Raw genomic sequence first — 14,537 nt, forward strand, 5'->3', positions numbered from 1 at the left:
CTCGGGTTAAAAACGAAAACTGGCATCAAACAAAACGCAAAACGAAAAAAAAAAGAAGAAAAAAAAAATCAACTTAAGGGCCAAAGGCTTTCAGCCTGCATGCCTTACTATGCTATGCTATGTTATGCTATGCTATGCTATGCTATGCTGTGCTGAGTGAACCCTTGGCAACAGACTAAGTGTTGTAAATTCTGTCAAACGGGAGAAATCCCCCAACTTTGATTGATACTGAGGTACAAATATAGATAATTATGCATGAACTCAAGGCCTGATTAAGCGTGTTGAATCATTCTGCTGGTCAGGAATCTGCCAAGCAGATGTGGTGTATCGAATATGGAAATGTCCGAACGCAGTGACGCCTTCTTGTGAAACTGAAACTATGACTGTTTATCTGTCTCGAATGACGTAAGCAATTTGCTTTGCCGCGTAACATTTAGCTGTCAAGTTTCCTTCATATTCAACGTATCTGTTGATTGTTGATATCTTATCAAATGTTGTATGAATTCTACAATTTTTTTAATTTAGTAATCTAGAAAGTTTATGAAAAATAATTTTTGGCTTTCTTTTCGTCGGAAGTGCGGTATGACAATACATATGTCTTAATACCACGCTGTACAAAACATCATTGGAATATGATGGAATTAATGAAAGCAAGCCAGGATGATGGTCAGAAATACACATCTGAAGTAAAAGAATAATGTATTGATAAACTGGAGCCTAGCTGATGCTGATAATTTCATTTTGATTTCTTAGATGAGATTTGGTACATATACGGTGATAAGACAAGCGTGGAAAGACAATCGCATGCTGTTCCAAGACGACGAGCAGAAAGCCGAAAGAACCAGTTTATTGTGAAATATTTACCAGCCACGATGGCCGCCGCAGTACAAATAACCTCGGCAGGTAAATACAGTTTAGTACTGAACAGGAATTAATATTAATCAGTCTTAACATTGTATTTAGGGGAATATGATGTTTGAAATTGAGCCGAAATAGCCACTTCTCCCAAAACCGAAGTTCAAACCAGCTTTGTCATCCACCATAGTGAGAAGAAGTTTGTTGTGTCAAGATCTTATTACGACTTAACAAAGCCTAGAAGTGGTAGCGAAACACACACTGTCATAATGCTTGAGGGTATTATAAACTTTACTCATGGGTTTTCATTTAATTATTAAATGGTATCGTACTTTTAAAGTGGTTGTGATCACTCAATGACTCAGTCACTGTCAGTGGCGTCAACCTTGTAGTTACAGTACAAACACTTTGCCTATCATAGTGCATTAGTTGAGGAATTTCGGTATAGCGTCAAACATAATGAATAGTTCAAACCACCTAATTTTTCCATCGAAATAGATTTAGATAAATTTAGTGAATAGGTATATGATATTCCCACTTCCACTATAAATATGTGCTGTAATGTGTGTGTGTGTGTGTGTGTGTGTGTGTGTGTGTGTCACTGTGTGTGTGTGTGTGTGTGTAAGAGAGAGAGAGTGATTGTATATTTTGACTGCATATGTGTGTGTGTGTGTGTGTGTGTGTGTGTGTGTGTGTGTCTCACTTCAACCCCCCACTCACCCAAATAATGATAGTCACACACACACACACACACACACACACACACACACACTGAGTTCTCTGACTCACAGTTTTTGTTCAAGCAGGTAATCTCTCAACCAGTGTGTGTTTGTGTTAACTTATTTGTGTGTTCCACTGTATGTTGATATAACTTAGGCTCCTTTATGGCTTTAGTAAATGTCAGCACAGTATTATGTTGATCTCATGATTTTTATATTTGTTATAGTTTTATTTGAAATATTGCATTGATCATTTGATGATTATATCATATGATTTCTGTTATTATCATGTTGAAATTTGTTTTATACTTTTGCAGCTGCTTTGAAAGTGCTATTGTTAATTCATTAATAATGGAAAATATCATTGTAAGCTCTGTAACATTGTAGCATATTTTTGGTTTTAATTATATTTTGCTTGTGTTTTTACAATTACAGCGGGAGTGCTGTCATTACTTGATGAACCAGAGCCCCAGTTGAAGGTAAGAGAGACTGATGGATCAGGATATGCTTAGGAAAAAATAAAGTGGAGGAGGAGGTGGGGAAGAGAAGAGGGTTAAGGGATGGAGAAAGAGAGAAGTGGGATGGGGGAAGAGTGACAGAGGGAGAAACAAAATTAACTTAAGCACAGGGAAGAGTGACGGAGGGAGAAACAAAATTAACTTAAGCACAGGGAAGAGTGACGGAGGGAGAAACAAAATTAACTTAAGCATGGAGGAGAGTGACAGAGGGAGAAACAAAATTAACTTAAGCACAGGGAAGAGTGACGGAGGGAGAAACAAAATTAACTTAAGCACAGGGAAGAGTGACGGAGGGAGAAACAAAATTAACTTAAGCATGGAGGAGAGTGACGGAGGGAGAAACAAAATTAACTTAAGCATGGGGAAGAGTGACGGAGGGAGAAACAAAATTAACTTAAGCATGGGGAAGAGTGACGGAGGGAGAAACAAAATTAACTTAAGCACAGGGAAGAGTGACGGAGGGAGAAACAAAATTAACTTAAGCATGGAGGAGAGTGACGGAGGGAGAAACAAAATTAACTTAAGCATGGAGGAGAGTGACGGAGGGAGAAACAAAATTAACTTAAGCACAGGGAAGAGTGACGGAGGGAGAAACAAAATTAACTTAAGCACAGGGAAGAGTGACGGAGGGAGAAACAAAATTAACTTAAGCATGGGGGAGAGTGACGGAGGGAGAAACAAAATTAACTTAAGCACAGGGAAGAGTGACGGAGGGAGAAACAAAATTAACTTAAGCATGGGGGAGAGTGACGGAGGGAGAAACAAAATTAACTTAAGCACAGGGAAGAGTGACGGAGGGAGAAACAAAATTAACTTAAGCACAGCATGCAACTTTGGTTGCAGTACTACAGACTTTATGCACATTTATACCAATTTGATCTACTTAGGGAAGGAAGAAACTCCAGTTTATTGAGGTATAACCAGCACTTATGCAGTCTGTTGACAATGTTCTGATTTAATTCAGTCAAGTAGCAGTCAAAATGACCCGGTTTTCCCTTCAATCGCACTGTTTTAATCAATTTTTAAAAAATCACAAAAAATCAACCACTCACCCTACAAATGTAAAATACATACCAATGGACAGATACAACAATGAATTAATTAAAAATGGTTTCGTGAAGGAACCACATGGTTTTGATGATATAGGTAATCGAATATGAATCTGATTCACATTGGCAGGAAAACAAAAACTTTTTTGAACACAGTTAATCCACTTCTTCATGCTCTGAATTCTCCTGCACTGGTTCAGTCACACTCCAGTACTCTTGGTTTGATGTGCTAATGATACTATTTATGCATACTGCATTAAAAAAAGAGATTGCTTGAGCCACTCTTATGTGCAGCCATGTTGAAAACAATGTGGTTCTGTGAAGTTAGGGTCGGTCAGTTCAAAACCATCTAAAACTACTACAGAATGAATGAACAATGGTCTAAGGGAAGGAACTTGGAGAAGAGTTATCTGGAAATCATGAGATGTCACCCTTAAAGTAAGATTGGTAACATTAAAAAATTATCAAAATCTGTTGCAACAATGCGTCTGACACGACTTCAAGCGAACGGAACAGCGTTGGAAATCCGCATCCGGCAGTACTCGATTGAGTTAAATCAAGAGTGGTCCCCTCAGTATTGGCAACATAATTTACACCCTTATTTTCATTAATCAGCCCCCACATTATCTGCCGCGTCTTTCCAGTTGTACTCTTGCACACAGAGTTACACAGAGACAGTGTGACAGGCAGACAGACACACACACACAACACACCACACCACACCACACCACACCACACCACAACACACACACACACACACACACACACACACACACACACACACATGTGCATGTATTTTGTAAAATGCAAAAACAAAGAGAAAACTGTGTGTGCTCATTGACTGATTTAGTCATTAGCTTATGTTGGCATTGTTTCAGATGTTTGCACTTCAAAAGCTGGACCGAATTGTTGGAGTATTTTGGGCTGAAATCTCAGAGTCCATTGACAAAATGTGAGTAGCATTTTTTTGTGCAGTGTCTTGTAAGTGATTTGTGTGTTTCAGATTACTTTAATTGTATTCTGTTTTATTTTTGCAGATTGAATAATTCATTCAATGACTTATTCTGTTATTCAGACAGTCACAGTGTTTTCAGTCCTGAACCTGATGATATTTCTGAACAGCAGAATACTTAGATTTGAGGAGGAGGAGAGAGTAAAGTAAAACTAAGTGTGTGATCATTGATGTCATCTGTCAAGATCGATGTATATTAAGACTAAGTGTGTAATAAGTGTGTAATCATTGATGTCACCTGTCAAGATCGATGTATATTTCTTTGGTCATTTTTTTCTTTGCAGTATGCAGTAAGATTTACTTTTCAATGGCTAGGTACAGTACTTTTTGCCAAGTATGAAACAGAAATTTCATAAACTAAAGTACATGAAACAGTAATGAAATCAGAGAAAATTGTATCAATTAATAGATCATATACAATTTAATAACACCAAATAGCTGTGAATGTTGTTATGAAATTTTATTTCCAAATAAAGTCGAAAAGGAAGTATTTTTATGGTTTTATTTATCTGTGTGTCTATCTAATCTATTCATCATGGCTTATCTGTTGCAGTGAAGTGCTGTTTGAAGATGTGTCTATCTAATCTATTCAACATAACTTATCTGTTGCAGTGAAGTGCTGTTTGAAGACCAGCAGTTCAAGAGCAAACAGCTGGCTGCACTGGTTGCTTCCAAGGTCAGATTATTGTATGCTGCTGCTGCTTATGTGTGTGTGTGTGTGTGTGTGTGTGTGTGTGTGTGTGTGTGTGTATGCATGTGCATGAGTGCGTGTGTGGATATGTTGTGTGTGGAGGTATGTGTGCGTGTGTTTGGATTTGTTTGCGTATATGTGATTGTGTTTGTCACTTTGTATTTTGAGAGAAGCTACTGGACAATGACCATTTGTGAAAAAAGACTAATGAACTATGATTTGTATTTGATAAATGATTATTTTGTAAATGTCGAAGGTAAGTCAAAACACAAGTCTAATGTGAAATATAATCTCTCAGTCATAGCTGACACACACGAGGTCTGCCAAGTACTTTACAGTGCTACAAATGTTGTGTTATGAACTGCAGATCATTTCATGCAGCCTAAATACTGTTCCCCAAATAGCAAGGAAGTTCCTCACTCGTCTGATTGATTTTACATTTCAGGTTTATTACCATCTTGGAGCATATGAAGAGTCACTGACCTATGCCCTTGGTGCAGGAGATCTCTTTGATGTCAACAACAACTCGGAGTTTGTGCAGACCATCATTTGTGAGTGAACATGAATTTCTGTCTGTTGCTGCTCATTTGTGAGTGAGTGTGTACTTCCTTCTTGCATTTCCACTGTTGCTCATTTGTGAGCAAGTGAATTTCCTTTCATTTCCTCTTGCTGATTTGTGAGTGAATGTGAATTTCCTCAGCGGATTTTCATTGTTGATCATTTGTGAGTGAATGTGAATTTCCTCAGCAGATTTTCATTGTTGATCATTTGTGAGTGAAAGTGAATTTCCTCGGCAGATTTTCATTGTTGATCATTTGTGAGTGAATGTGAATTTCCTCAGCGGATTTTCATTGTTGATCATTTGTGAGTGAATGTGAATTTCCTCAGCAGATTTTCATTGTTGATCATTTGTGAGTGAATGTGAATTTCCTCAGCAGATTTTCATTGTTGATCATTTGTGAGTGAATGTGAATTTCCTCAGCAGATTTTCATTGTTGATCATTTGTGAGTGAATGTGAATTTCCTCAGCAGATTTTCATTGTTGATCATTTGTGAGTGAATGTGAATTTCCTCAGCAGATTTTCATTGTTGATCATTTGTGAGTGAATGTGAATTTCCTTCTTACAATAGTAACATTTCCGCTTTTGCTTATTTGTGAGTAAATGTGAATTTTCTTCTTACAATAGTTAATATCCATTGTTGCTTGTTTGTGAGTGAATGTGTCTGTTGAAGTTCTTACATTTCTGCTATCACTCTTGTGATTTAATGTGAATTTCCTATCTGTTGTTAGAAAATGTGAATTCCTTCTTTCATTTTGTTGTCACTTTTATGTGTGAGTGAATGCAAATTTCCTGATCTTGTTATCCATTTATGCAGGTTTCGTTTTCCGTACTTGTTCATGAACGAAGTTTTTATGAACTGAGGATATTTGATTTTTTTTTTTTTTTTTTTTAATTTTTTTTTTTACAAATTGGAAGATTGTTGTGTTTTGCAAAATAGAAGATTTTATATCTGTGTTGGCCTGTCCGTCACACGTTGCTCACTCAGCTGTCTTCCATTTCATTTCTGTGTTGGCCTGTCTGTGACATGTTGCTGAGTCTTCCATTTCTTTCTGTTGGCTTGTCTGTTATGCAGTGTGTGGTGTGTCCATCGAGATCGATGATGACCATCGTTGTCATCCAGCTGGGGGATGGGGGGAGGGTGGTGGTGGGGGGGATGCTCATGAATCTATCTGTGAATGCGCAGATGGCTGAATAGTCCAATCTGCGCACGAAATGTTCGCTGACAGTTGGGGCAGACAAAGACAGGCATATCATTGTCAGGGAGCTTGTTTGCCCGTGACTTTCTGGCCTGCCTCTTCTGAACAGCTGCAGCAGTCCTGTTGGCCTCGCACAACTTGGTGCCTTTGTGCACAGCAGCGCGCCATTTGTCACGGTCCACTGCAGATTCCTCCCAGGAGTCAGGGTTGATATCAAACGCTTTCAGAGAGACTTTGGAGTATCTCTGAAGCGCTTCTTCTGACCTCCGTGTGATCTCTTCCCTTGTTGCAGCTCGCCATAGAAGAGCCTTTTGGGCAGCCGATGGTCTGGCATGCGTGCCACGTGTCCAGCCCAGCAAAGCTGGGACTGCATCAGGATGGTGAAGATGCTGGGAAGGGTGGCTTTTGCGAGCACCTCTGTGTCTGGGGTCCTGTCTTGCCACTTGATGTTCAGTAGCTTCCTGAGGCATGTTGTGTGGAAGTGGTTCAGCTTCTTGGCATGTCGTTGGTACACTGTCCAAGTTTTGCAGGCGTACAGTAGTGTGGGGAGAACTACTGCTCTGTAGACCTTTAGCTTGGTCTCAAGACAAGTTATGCAGTATCATGAGTATGAATATACGATTTATGTTTGAAGGGCAGGTTGGCTGGTTTACAAAAAAAAAGAAAGAAAAAAGTTTACTGTTTAATATGACAGTTTACTTAGTTTCTCAGCTGGGTATCATTTGAAGGTGAAGCTCATTCACAGGCCGCAGAACATGAGGAACTAATCTCAGAGCTCATTGTACATGTATACTGTTGTTGTTTTTTTTCCCCTTATTTGTTTTTCATGTGACTGTGTGTGTGTGTTGCCCAGCCAAGTGCATTGACCACTACACGCGTCTGAGGGTGGAGAACGCTGAACTTGCCGAGGAGGAGCAGAAGCCCATCGACCCTCGCCTGGAGGCTGTGGTCAACCGAATGTTTCAGCGCTGCTTTGATGACAAACAGTTCAAACAGGTGAGGGAGTGGTGCCTGGGGTTAGGTGTATTGTGTGGTATCGTTTTGTATAATACTGTGTAGTGTGGTATTGTATGGTATGGTATTGTACAGCATTGTATTGTATGATATTGTATAGTATAGCTTTTTTTGTCACAACAGATTTCTCCGTGTGAGAAATTCTGGCTTTTCTCTTCGGGGAGAGCATGTCACAACTGTGCAGTGACACACATGTATTTTTTTCTTTTTCTTTTCTGCAAGGGTGTCTGTTTTACTGTTGAATTAGATTGCTCTACACAGTTTTGCCTGAGACATTGCTTTTATTGCTGGGGGTTGTACGTGCGCAAAGTGCATGCTGCCCATGGGACCTCACTTTTTTGTTTCATCTGAAAGGGTTTGGGTGAAGGAGAGGAGGAGGAGGAGGTGGAGGAAGGGACAGTTGGTTGAATAGGAAGGGGTTAACAGGAAGGGAGGAGTGGTGTAGCGTTACTGGGGGATGTTTGAGACATGGTGTAGCGTTATTGGGGGATGTTTGAGACATGGTGTAGCGTTACTGGGGGATGTTTGAGACATGGTGTAGCGTTATTGGGGGATGTTTGAGACATGGTGTAGCATTATTGGGGGATGTTTGAGACCTGGTGTAGCTTTACTGGGGGATGTTTGAGACATGGTGTAGCGTTATTGGGGGAGGAGGAGGAATTTTGTTTAATGTCCCGTCACACATATCGGTGATTGAAGACATTTTGTTAAAGTATTTATGAATACATCTGAGTATTATCGGTTAGAAGGGGTGGGAGATGTGGATGAATGGAGGGTTGGGAGAAACTGGGCAAATGAGGGTAAAAATGTGGGTGAAATATGGAAGAAAAAAAACAAAACAAAACAAAACAAAAAATAAAAAACTCTAAATACAGTTACAAAAGTATATTGCCTATTGTCATACAAGGAAATAAGCAATATACTAGAAAGAGACTTTTATAGGTTCTTGAATTCAAGTCTAAAACCTCGTCAGTTGACTCTCTCAGACTTTGGTCCGATTCGCAGACCAATTCTGAGTTTAGCTCTCAGACTATTATCAAATTCATTACGGACCAAGTATTGTTCTAATGTCAAGTGCCTATGCTTTAGTAACCTGACAATTGAGCATATAATTTTTCACTGTATCTTGATGAAGCCTTTTGTACACGAAAGTGTGTCTTCATAAGTGACTGAGAACGTTGATGTTTTTGACTTTTTGCATTCATTATCAGTTGTTTCGCTTGTCAGTTTAACGACTTCTCTTTTACGAAGTCCTTTAAGTAATTATTGGGGGATGTTTGAGACATGGTGTAGCGTTATTGGGGATGTTTGAGACATGGTGTAGCATTATTGGGAGATGTTTGAGACATGGTGTAGCATTACTGGGGATGTTTGAGACATGGTGTAGCATTACTGCGGGATGTTTGAGACATGGTGTAGCGCTATTGGGGGATGTTTGAGACATGGTGTAGCATTACTGGGGATGTTTGAGACATGGTGTAGCATTATTGGGGGGTGTTTGAGACATGGTGTAGCATTATTGGGGGATGTTTGAGACATGGTGTAGCATTATTGGGGGATGTTTGAGACATGGTGTAGCATTATTGGGGGATGTTTGAGACATGGTGTAGTGTTATTGGGGATGTTTGAGACATGGTGTAGCATTATTGGGGGATGTTTGAGACATGGTGTAGCATTACTGGGGATGTTTGAGACATGGTGTAGCATTACTGGGGATGTTTGAGACATGGTGTAGCATTACTGCGGGATGTTTGAGACATGGTGTAGCATTACTGGGGATGTTTGAGACATGGTGTAGCATTATTGGGGGATGTATGAGACATGGTGTAGCATTATTGGGGGATGTTTGAGACATGGTGTAGTGTTATTGGGGGATGTTTGAGACATAATGTAGCTTTACTGGGGGATGTTTGAGACATGGTGTAGCTTTACTGGGGGATGTTTGAGACATGGTGTAGTGTTACTGGGGATGTTTTAGACATGGCGTAGCATTACTGGGGGATGTTTGAGACCACAGAGAGAGAGAGAGAGAGAGAGAGAACTCAGATCTCAGAACTTTTAATAGAGAAAGAGAGAGAGAGTGTAGTGTGTGTGTGTGTGTAAGTCATTAACATGATGTCTGTTCACTAAGGTGTTTTTAGTGTGCATGTGAAAACACAGTTGTGTCCGATATTTGGTGAGATTGTTTTGATGGGTTACCTCTTTTCTGTCTTACTCTTACTTTGATTTATATCGATATTATCATTATTATTATTAATATTATTAATGTTATTCTTATTATGATGATTATTTTCTCTCCCCAGGCTCTTGGTATTGCTTTGGAGACCAGGAGGATAGACATTTTTGAGAAAGCAGTCAAAATGGCGGTAAGTTCAACTGTGTATGTGTTGTTAAAACGACAATGAGCAAACAACAATGGATCACAGTGTTCTCTCTTTGTTAAATAAAAAATTAAAAAAAATTAAAGAACAATTGTTTAAACAATTGTAAAAAGAAAAAGAAAATTTTTGAATTAAAATATGGAGCAGTTGTATTTTTTTAGCGCTGATAAAGCCAGGTGGGTTGTAAAACACCAACAACAAAAACAACAGAAATGGCCTTTGACACTGTGTGTTTTTGACAAACAGAACGTCATGAATGAAACAGTGAGTGGTTGACCAATAACAGAAATCACCTTTGACACTGTCTGTTTTTGGCCAAAGGACGATATCCCCACCATGCTGTCCATGTTGTGCATGTCACTGATCACCAACGATAAAAGAAATCACCTTCAGTGTCGGCAGATTTATGGGGGACTGTTGTTGGAGGGACGTGGTGGTGGTCTCCACTCTGGGGGAGACCCTCTGTCAGTTTGACAGTGCGACTAAGCCATTATTGTCATCAGTAGGTGGCAAAGTAGGTGGTGTCCTAAGTATGTTAAATCAGAATAGGCACTACAGAACACCACCTAAGTGACTCCGCAGCAGTTCAGGGTCTCCTCTGGTGTGTGGCCTCCTGGCGACATAACATGGATGTTTCTCTGTGGACTGCTGGCCCTGGGCCTGAGGCAGAAGCTGGGTGTGGCTGTGTAAGGGGGACTTGGCAGTCATGCCACTGAAACGGCACAGATGATGGGGCAGCAAAAAACCAAAACCAAACCAAAAGAAAGCACTTTTGATGCTGTCTGTTTTGGGCCAACAGGACGATATCCCCACCATGCTGACCTACGCCTTCAAGGTGTGCATGTCACTGATCCAGCACCGGCAGTTTCGCAGTACCATCCTCACTGTTCTGACCAATCTGTACATGGGTCTGCGTGTGCCTGACTACATCAACGTCTGTCAGGTAATGAGGAGGCCTGTGTGTGTGTGTGTGTGAGACTGTGTGTGTGTGTGTGACTCTGTGTGTGTGTGTGTGACTGTGTGTGTGTGTGTGACTGTGTGTGTGTGTGTGTGTGTGTGTGACTGTGTGTGTGTGTGTGTGTGACCAGTCTGTACATGGGTCTGTGTATGCCTGACTCTATCAATGTCTGTCAGTTTAGGAGGCTAGTGTGGGGGTGTGGAGGTGTGTGTGTGTTGGTGGGTGGAGGTGTTTGTGTGGATGTGGGTGGAGGTGGGAGTGAGTGAGTGTGTGTGTGTGTGTGTGTGTGTGTGTGACCAGCCTGTATTTGTGTCTGCGTGTGCTCGACTACAATGTCAGGTAAAGGGCCTATGTATGTGCACGTGTGTGAGCACACGTCTACATGTTTGTGTGCATGCGTATGTGTGTGTGTGTAACAGCTTTTTGATTGTGTGGTCTGGGACAGTTGTATGATATACATGTGGCAGGATGAAAAGTGTGTGTATGAGTGTGTGTGTGTGTGTGTGTGTGTGTGTGTGTGTGTGTGTGTGTGTTATGGGTAGGGAGGGGAGTTTTTGGAATTCGGGGGGTGAGAGGGGTCGGTCAGCATGTACCTTAATGCATTCTGTGTGATAATCATTCTTTTAGTTTCATGTCCTCTTTCTTTCCTTTCTCAGTCTCTTGCTCTCATCCATCCTCACCGTTGTATATATATATTTTTTAAAAGTCCTTTTGTCAGTTTGATTTATTGGTTTTTTTGTGTTTTTTTCAGTGTTACATTTTTTTGGACCAGCCCAGTGCTGTGGCGGACATTTTGGAAAAGCTTCTGAAGGGTGATGAGGTAAGAGGTCAGAAACTCATGCCACATTTCTGACCCAGAAGTCTGGACATTTCATATCTGGAATGGTGTTTTTCAGGGCTAGGAAGGTCTTCAAAAAAATTAATTGTGATGGGATTGCAAAAAGAACTCCATAATGAAGATGTCAGAAGTACCTGCAAGATTTCTGTCTCCGGAAACTGGACATTTCTTACCTCAAATGGTGTGTGTTTTCAGATGCAGAAAGGTCTTGAAATGTCATAGAATGGCAAAAAGAACTCCAGAATGAATTTATCAGAAGTACCTGCAAGATCTTTATCTCAGAATTTCTTACCTTGATTGGTGTTTTCCTTCAGACCTAGAATTGTAGAAAGGTCTTGAAATGTCATAGAATTGCAAAAAAAGAAAAAAAGAGCTCCCAAATGAAGATGATACCAAGCTGGCAATTGAATGGGGCACCACTCCACATACAGAAGACTTTTCATTCAGGATTCGGTTTTCTGATGGATTGATTGATTTGCCATCATCGCCAACTGTGTTATCATTATCATCGTTATTGTTGTTATTATTATGATTATTGTTACTGTCATTGTTATTATTGTTGTTGTTATTGTCATTATTATTGTCGTTAACATGTTGTGATCATCACCTGCATGATGAAGATGATGATGATGGTGACGATGATATATACATATATATATATTTTTCCTGTTTGGATCAGGACTCGGTGCTGATGGCGTACCAGATAGGGTTTGACCTGTATGAGAGTGCCACCCAGCAGTTTCTGCAGCGGGTGCAGGCTGCACTGCGTGCTGTGGCCCCCATCCCCTCCCTCCTTCCCAACCAGCCCTCCAAGCCCTCCCCCTCCACCCCTGTACAGGAGTCCTCCGCCGCTGGGGGTGCCGAGTCTGATAAGAAGGAGGAGGCGTAAGTGTTGGGTGTGTGTGTGTGTGTGTGTGTGTGTGTGTGTGTGTGTGTGTGTGTGTCTGCCGCTAGGGGTGCCCAGTCTGACAAGAAGGAGGAGGCATAAGTGTTGGGTGTGTGTGTGTGTGTGTGTGTGTGTGTCTGCCGCTAGGGGTGCCCAGTCTGACAAGGAGGAGGAGGCATAAGTGTTGGGTGTTTGGTGGGTGGGGGTGGGGTGTTATGGGTTGGGGGGTGTGTGTGTGTGTACATGTGTGTGTACATGTGTGTGTGTGTACATGTGTGTGCATGTGTGTGTCCTCCGCTGGCGGCGTGGGGGTGGGGTATTATGGGTGTGGGGTGGAGGTGGTGTGTGTGTGTGTACATGTGTGTGTGTACATGTGTGTGTACATGTTTGTGCATGTGTGTATCCTCCGCTGGTGGCGTGGGGGTGGGGTGTTATGGGTGTGGGGTGGGGGTGGTGTGTGTGTACATGTGTGTGTCCTCCGCTGGCGGCGCAAAGTCTGACAAGAATGAGGAGGCGTAAGTGTTGGGTGTTTGGTGGGTGGGGGTGGGGTGTTATGGGTGTGTGTGTGGGGTGGCTGGGGGTGGGGTATTTGTGGGCATAGGGTCGTGGAGAGTGTATGACTGTCTGTTTATGTGTGTGTGTGTGAAGAGGGGGGTGTGGACAGGGGGATTGGGGGAGTTTTGTTGGAGCACTGGGGAAGACTGAGGTAATGGGGGGTGGGGAGGGGGGTGGGAGGGGCTGAATGGAAGCTTTTGAATATATAGGGAGAAAGTTGTGTGTGTGTGTGTGTTTTGTTGTGGATAAATCCTATATTTAGTATGTGTAATGCATGTTTGTGTGTTTTTTGTTGTGTTTTTTTTTTTGCTTATGTGCAGTGTTTGCATTTGCCATGATATGGATGATTATGTGCTCAAGTTTTTGTATTTGTAAACATTAGAAAAGAAAAAGTTTTTGCATTTTGCCATGGTTTTTTCAGGCCCATGGATACAGCAGAAGAAGTTGCGGTAGAAACACCAGCAGCAGAAACATTGCCAAAAACGTCAGGAACAGCAACTGTTGCAAAAGACATCACCAGTTTGGTGTGTAGTGTGTGAAACATGATACGAATGTGTCACAGAGAGGGAGAGAAAGAGAGAGAGAGGAGGTGATGGGGGGGTGGCTGGGAGGGGGAGAGGTAATGAGATATAAAGTTTTAGAAATTGTTTTTCAAGGTTGATGTGTGTTTGCATTTATACATCTGTATCAGGGATTTCAAGTGTAGAAATTGTTTTTCAAGGTTCATGTGTGCATACACGCACACATGCACGCACACACACTCTCTTACTCTCTCTCCCTCTCTCTCACTCACTCACTAACTCACTGACTCACTCACTCTGGTCTGAGCTGACTGTTGCCTTGCTGTGTGGTGGACAGAGCGCTGACCACACACACACACACACACACACACACACACACTGAGCACAGTCTGAGCTGACTGTTGCCTTGTTGTGTGGTGGACAGAGTGCTGACCACACACACACACACACACACACACACACACACACACACACACACACACACACACTGAGCACAGTCTGAGCTGACTGTTGCCTGGTTGTGTGGTGGACAGAGTGCTGACCACACACACACACACACACACACACACACACACACACACACACACACTGAGAACAGTCTGAGCTGACTGTTGCCTTGCTGTGTGGTGGACAGTGCTGACCACACACACACACACACACACACACACACTCACACTGAGCAGAGTCTGAGCTGACTGTTGCCTGGCTGTGTAGTGGACAGAGTGCTGACCACACACACACACACACACACACACACACACACACACACACACACACACAC

At 41.8% G+C, this 14,537-nt stretch overlaps 1 protein-coding gene across 1 annotated transcript in view; it reads left to right on the forward strand.

Annotated features, from left to right (window-relative positions):
• Window positions 1-753: 753 nt before the first annotated feature.
• The window catches only part of LOC143275647 (26S proteasome non-ATPase regulatory subunit 1-like), a 231,624-nt gene continuing 217,840 nt past the window's right edge, over window positions 754-14,537 (forward strand). The window contains exons 1-11 of the mRNA XM_076579898.1: window positions 754-903; window positions 2,010-2,053; window positions 4,020-4,093; window positions 4,766-4,829; window positions 5,290-5,395; window positions 7,457-7,599; window positions 9,921-9,983; window positions 10,798-10,941; window positions 11,708-11,776; window positions 12,474-12,679; window positions 13,657-13,759. Of these exons, the coding sequence (XP_076436013.1) occupies window positions 873-903; window positions 2,010-2,053; window positions 4,020-4,093; window positions 4,766-4,829; window positions 5,290-5,395; window positions 7,457-7,599; window positions 9,921-9,983; window positions 10,798-10,941; window positions 11,708-11,776; window positions 12,474-12,679; window positions 13,657-13,759 (1,047 nt within the window). The 5' untranslated portion in view covers window positions 754-872. The remainder of the gene's footprint in view (window positions 904-2,009; window positions 2,054-4,019; window positions 4,094-4,765; window positions 4,830-5,289; window positions 5,396-7,456; window positions 7,600-9,920; window positions 9,984-10,797; window positions 10,942-11,707; window positions 11,777-12,473; window positions 12,680-13,656; window positions 13,760-14,537) is intronic.

Source organism: Babylonia areolata, chromosome 30, assembly GCF_041734735.1.
Source record: "Babylonia areolata isolate BAREFJ2019XMU chromosome 30, ASM4173473v1, whole genome shotgun sequence".
Classification (NCBI taxonomy): Eukaryota; Metazoa; Mollusca; class Gastropoda; order Neogastropoda; family Buccinidae; genus Babylonia; species Babylonia areolata.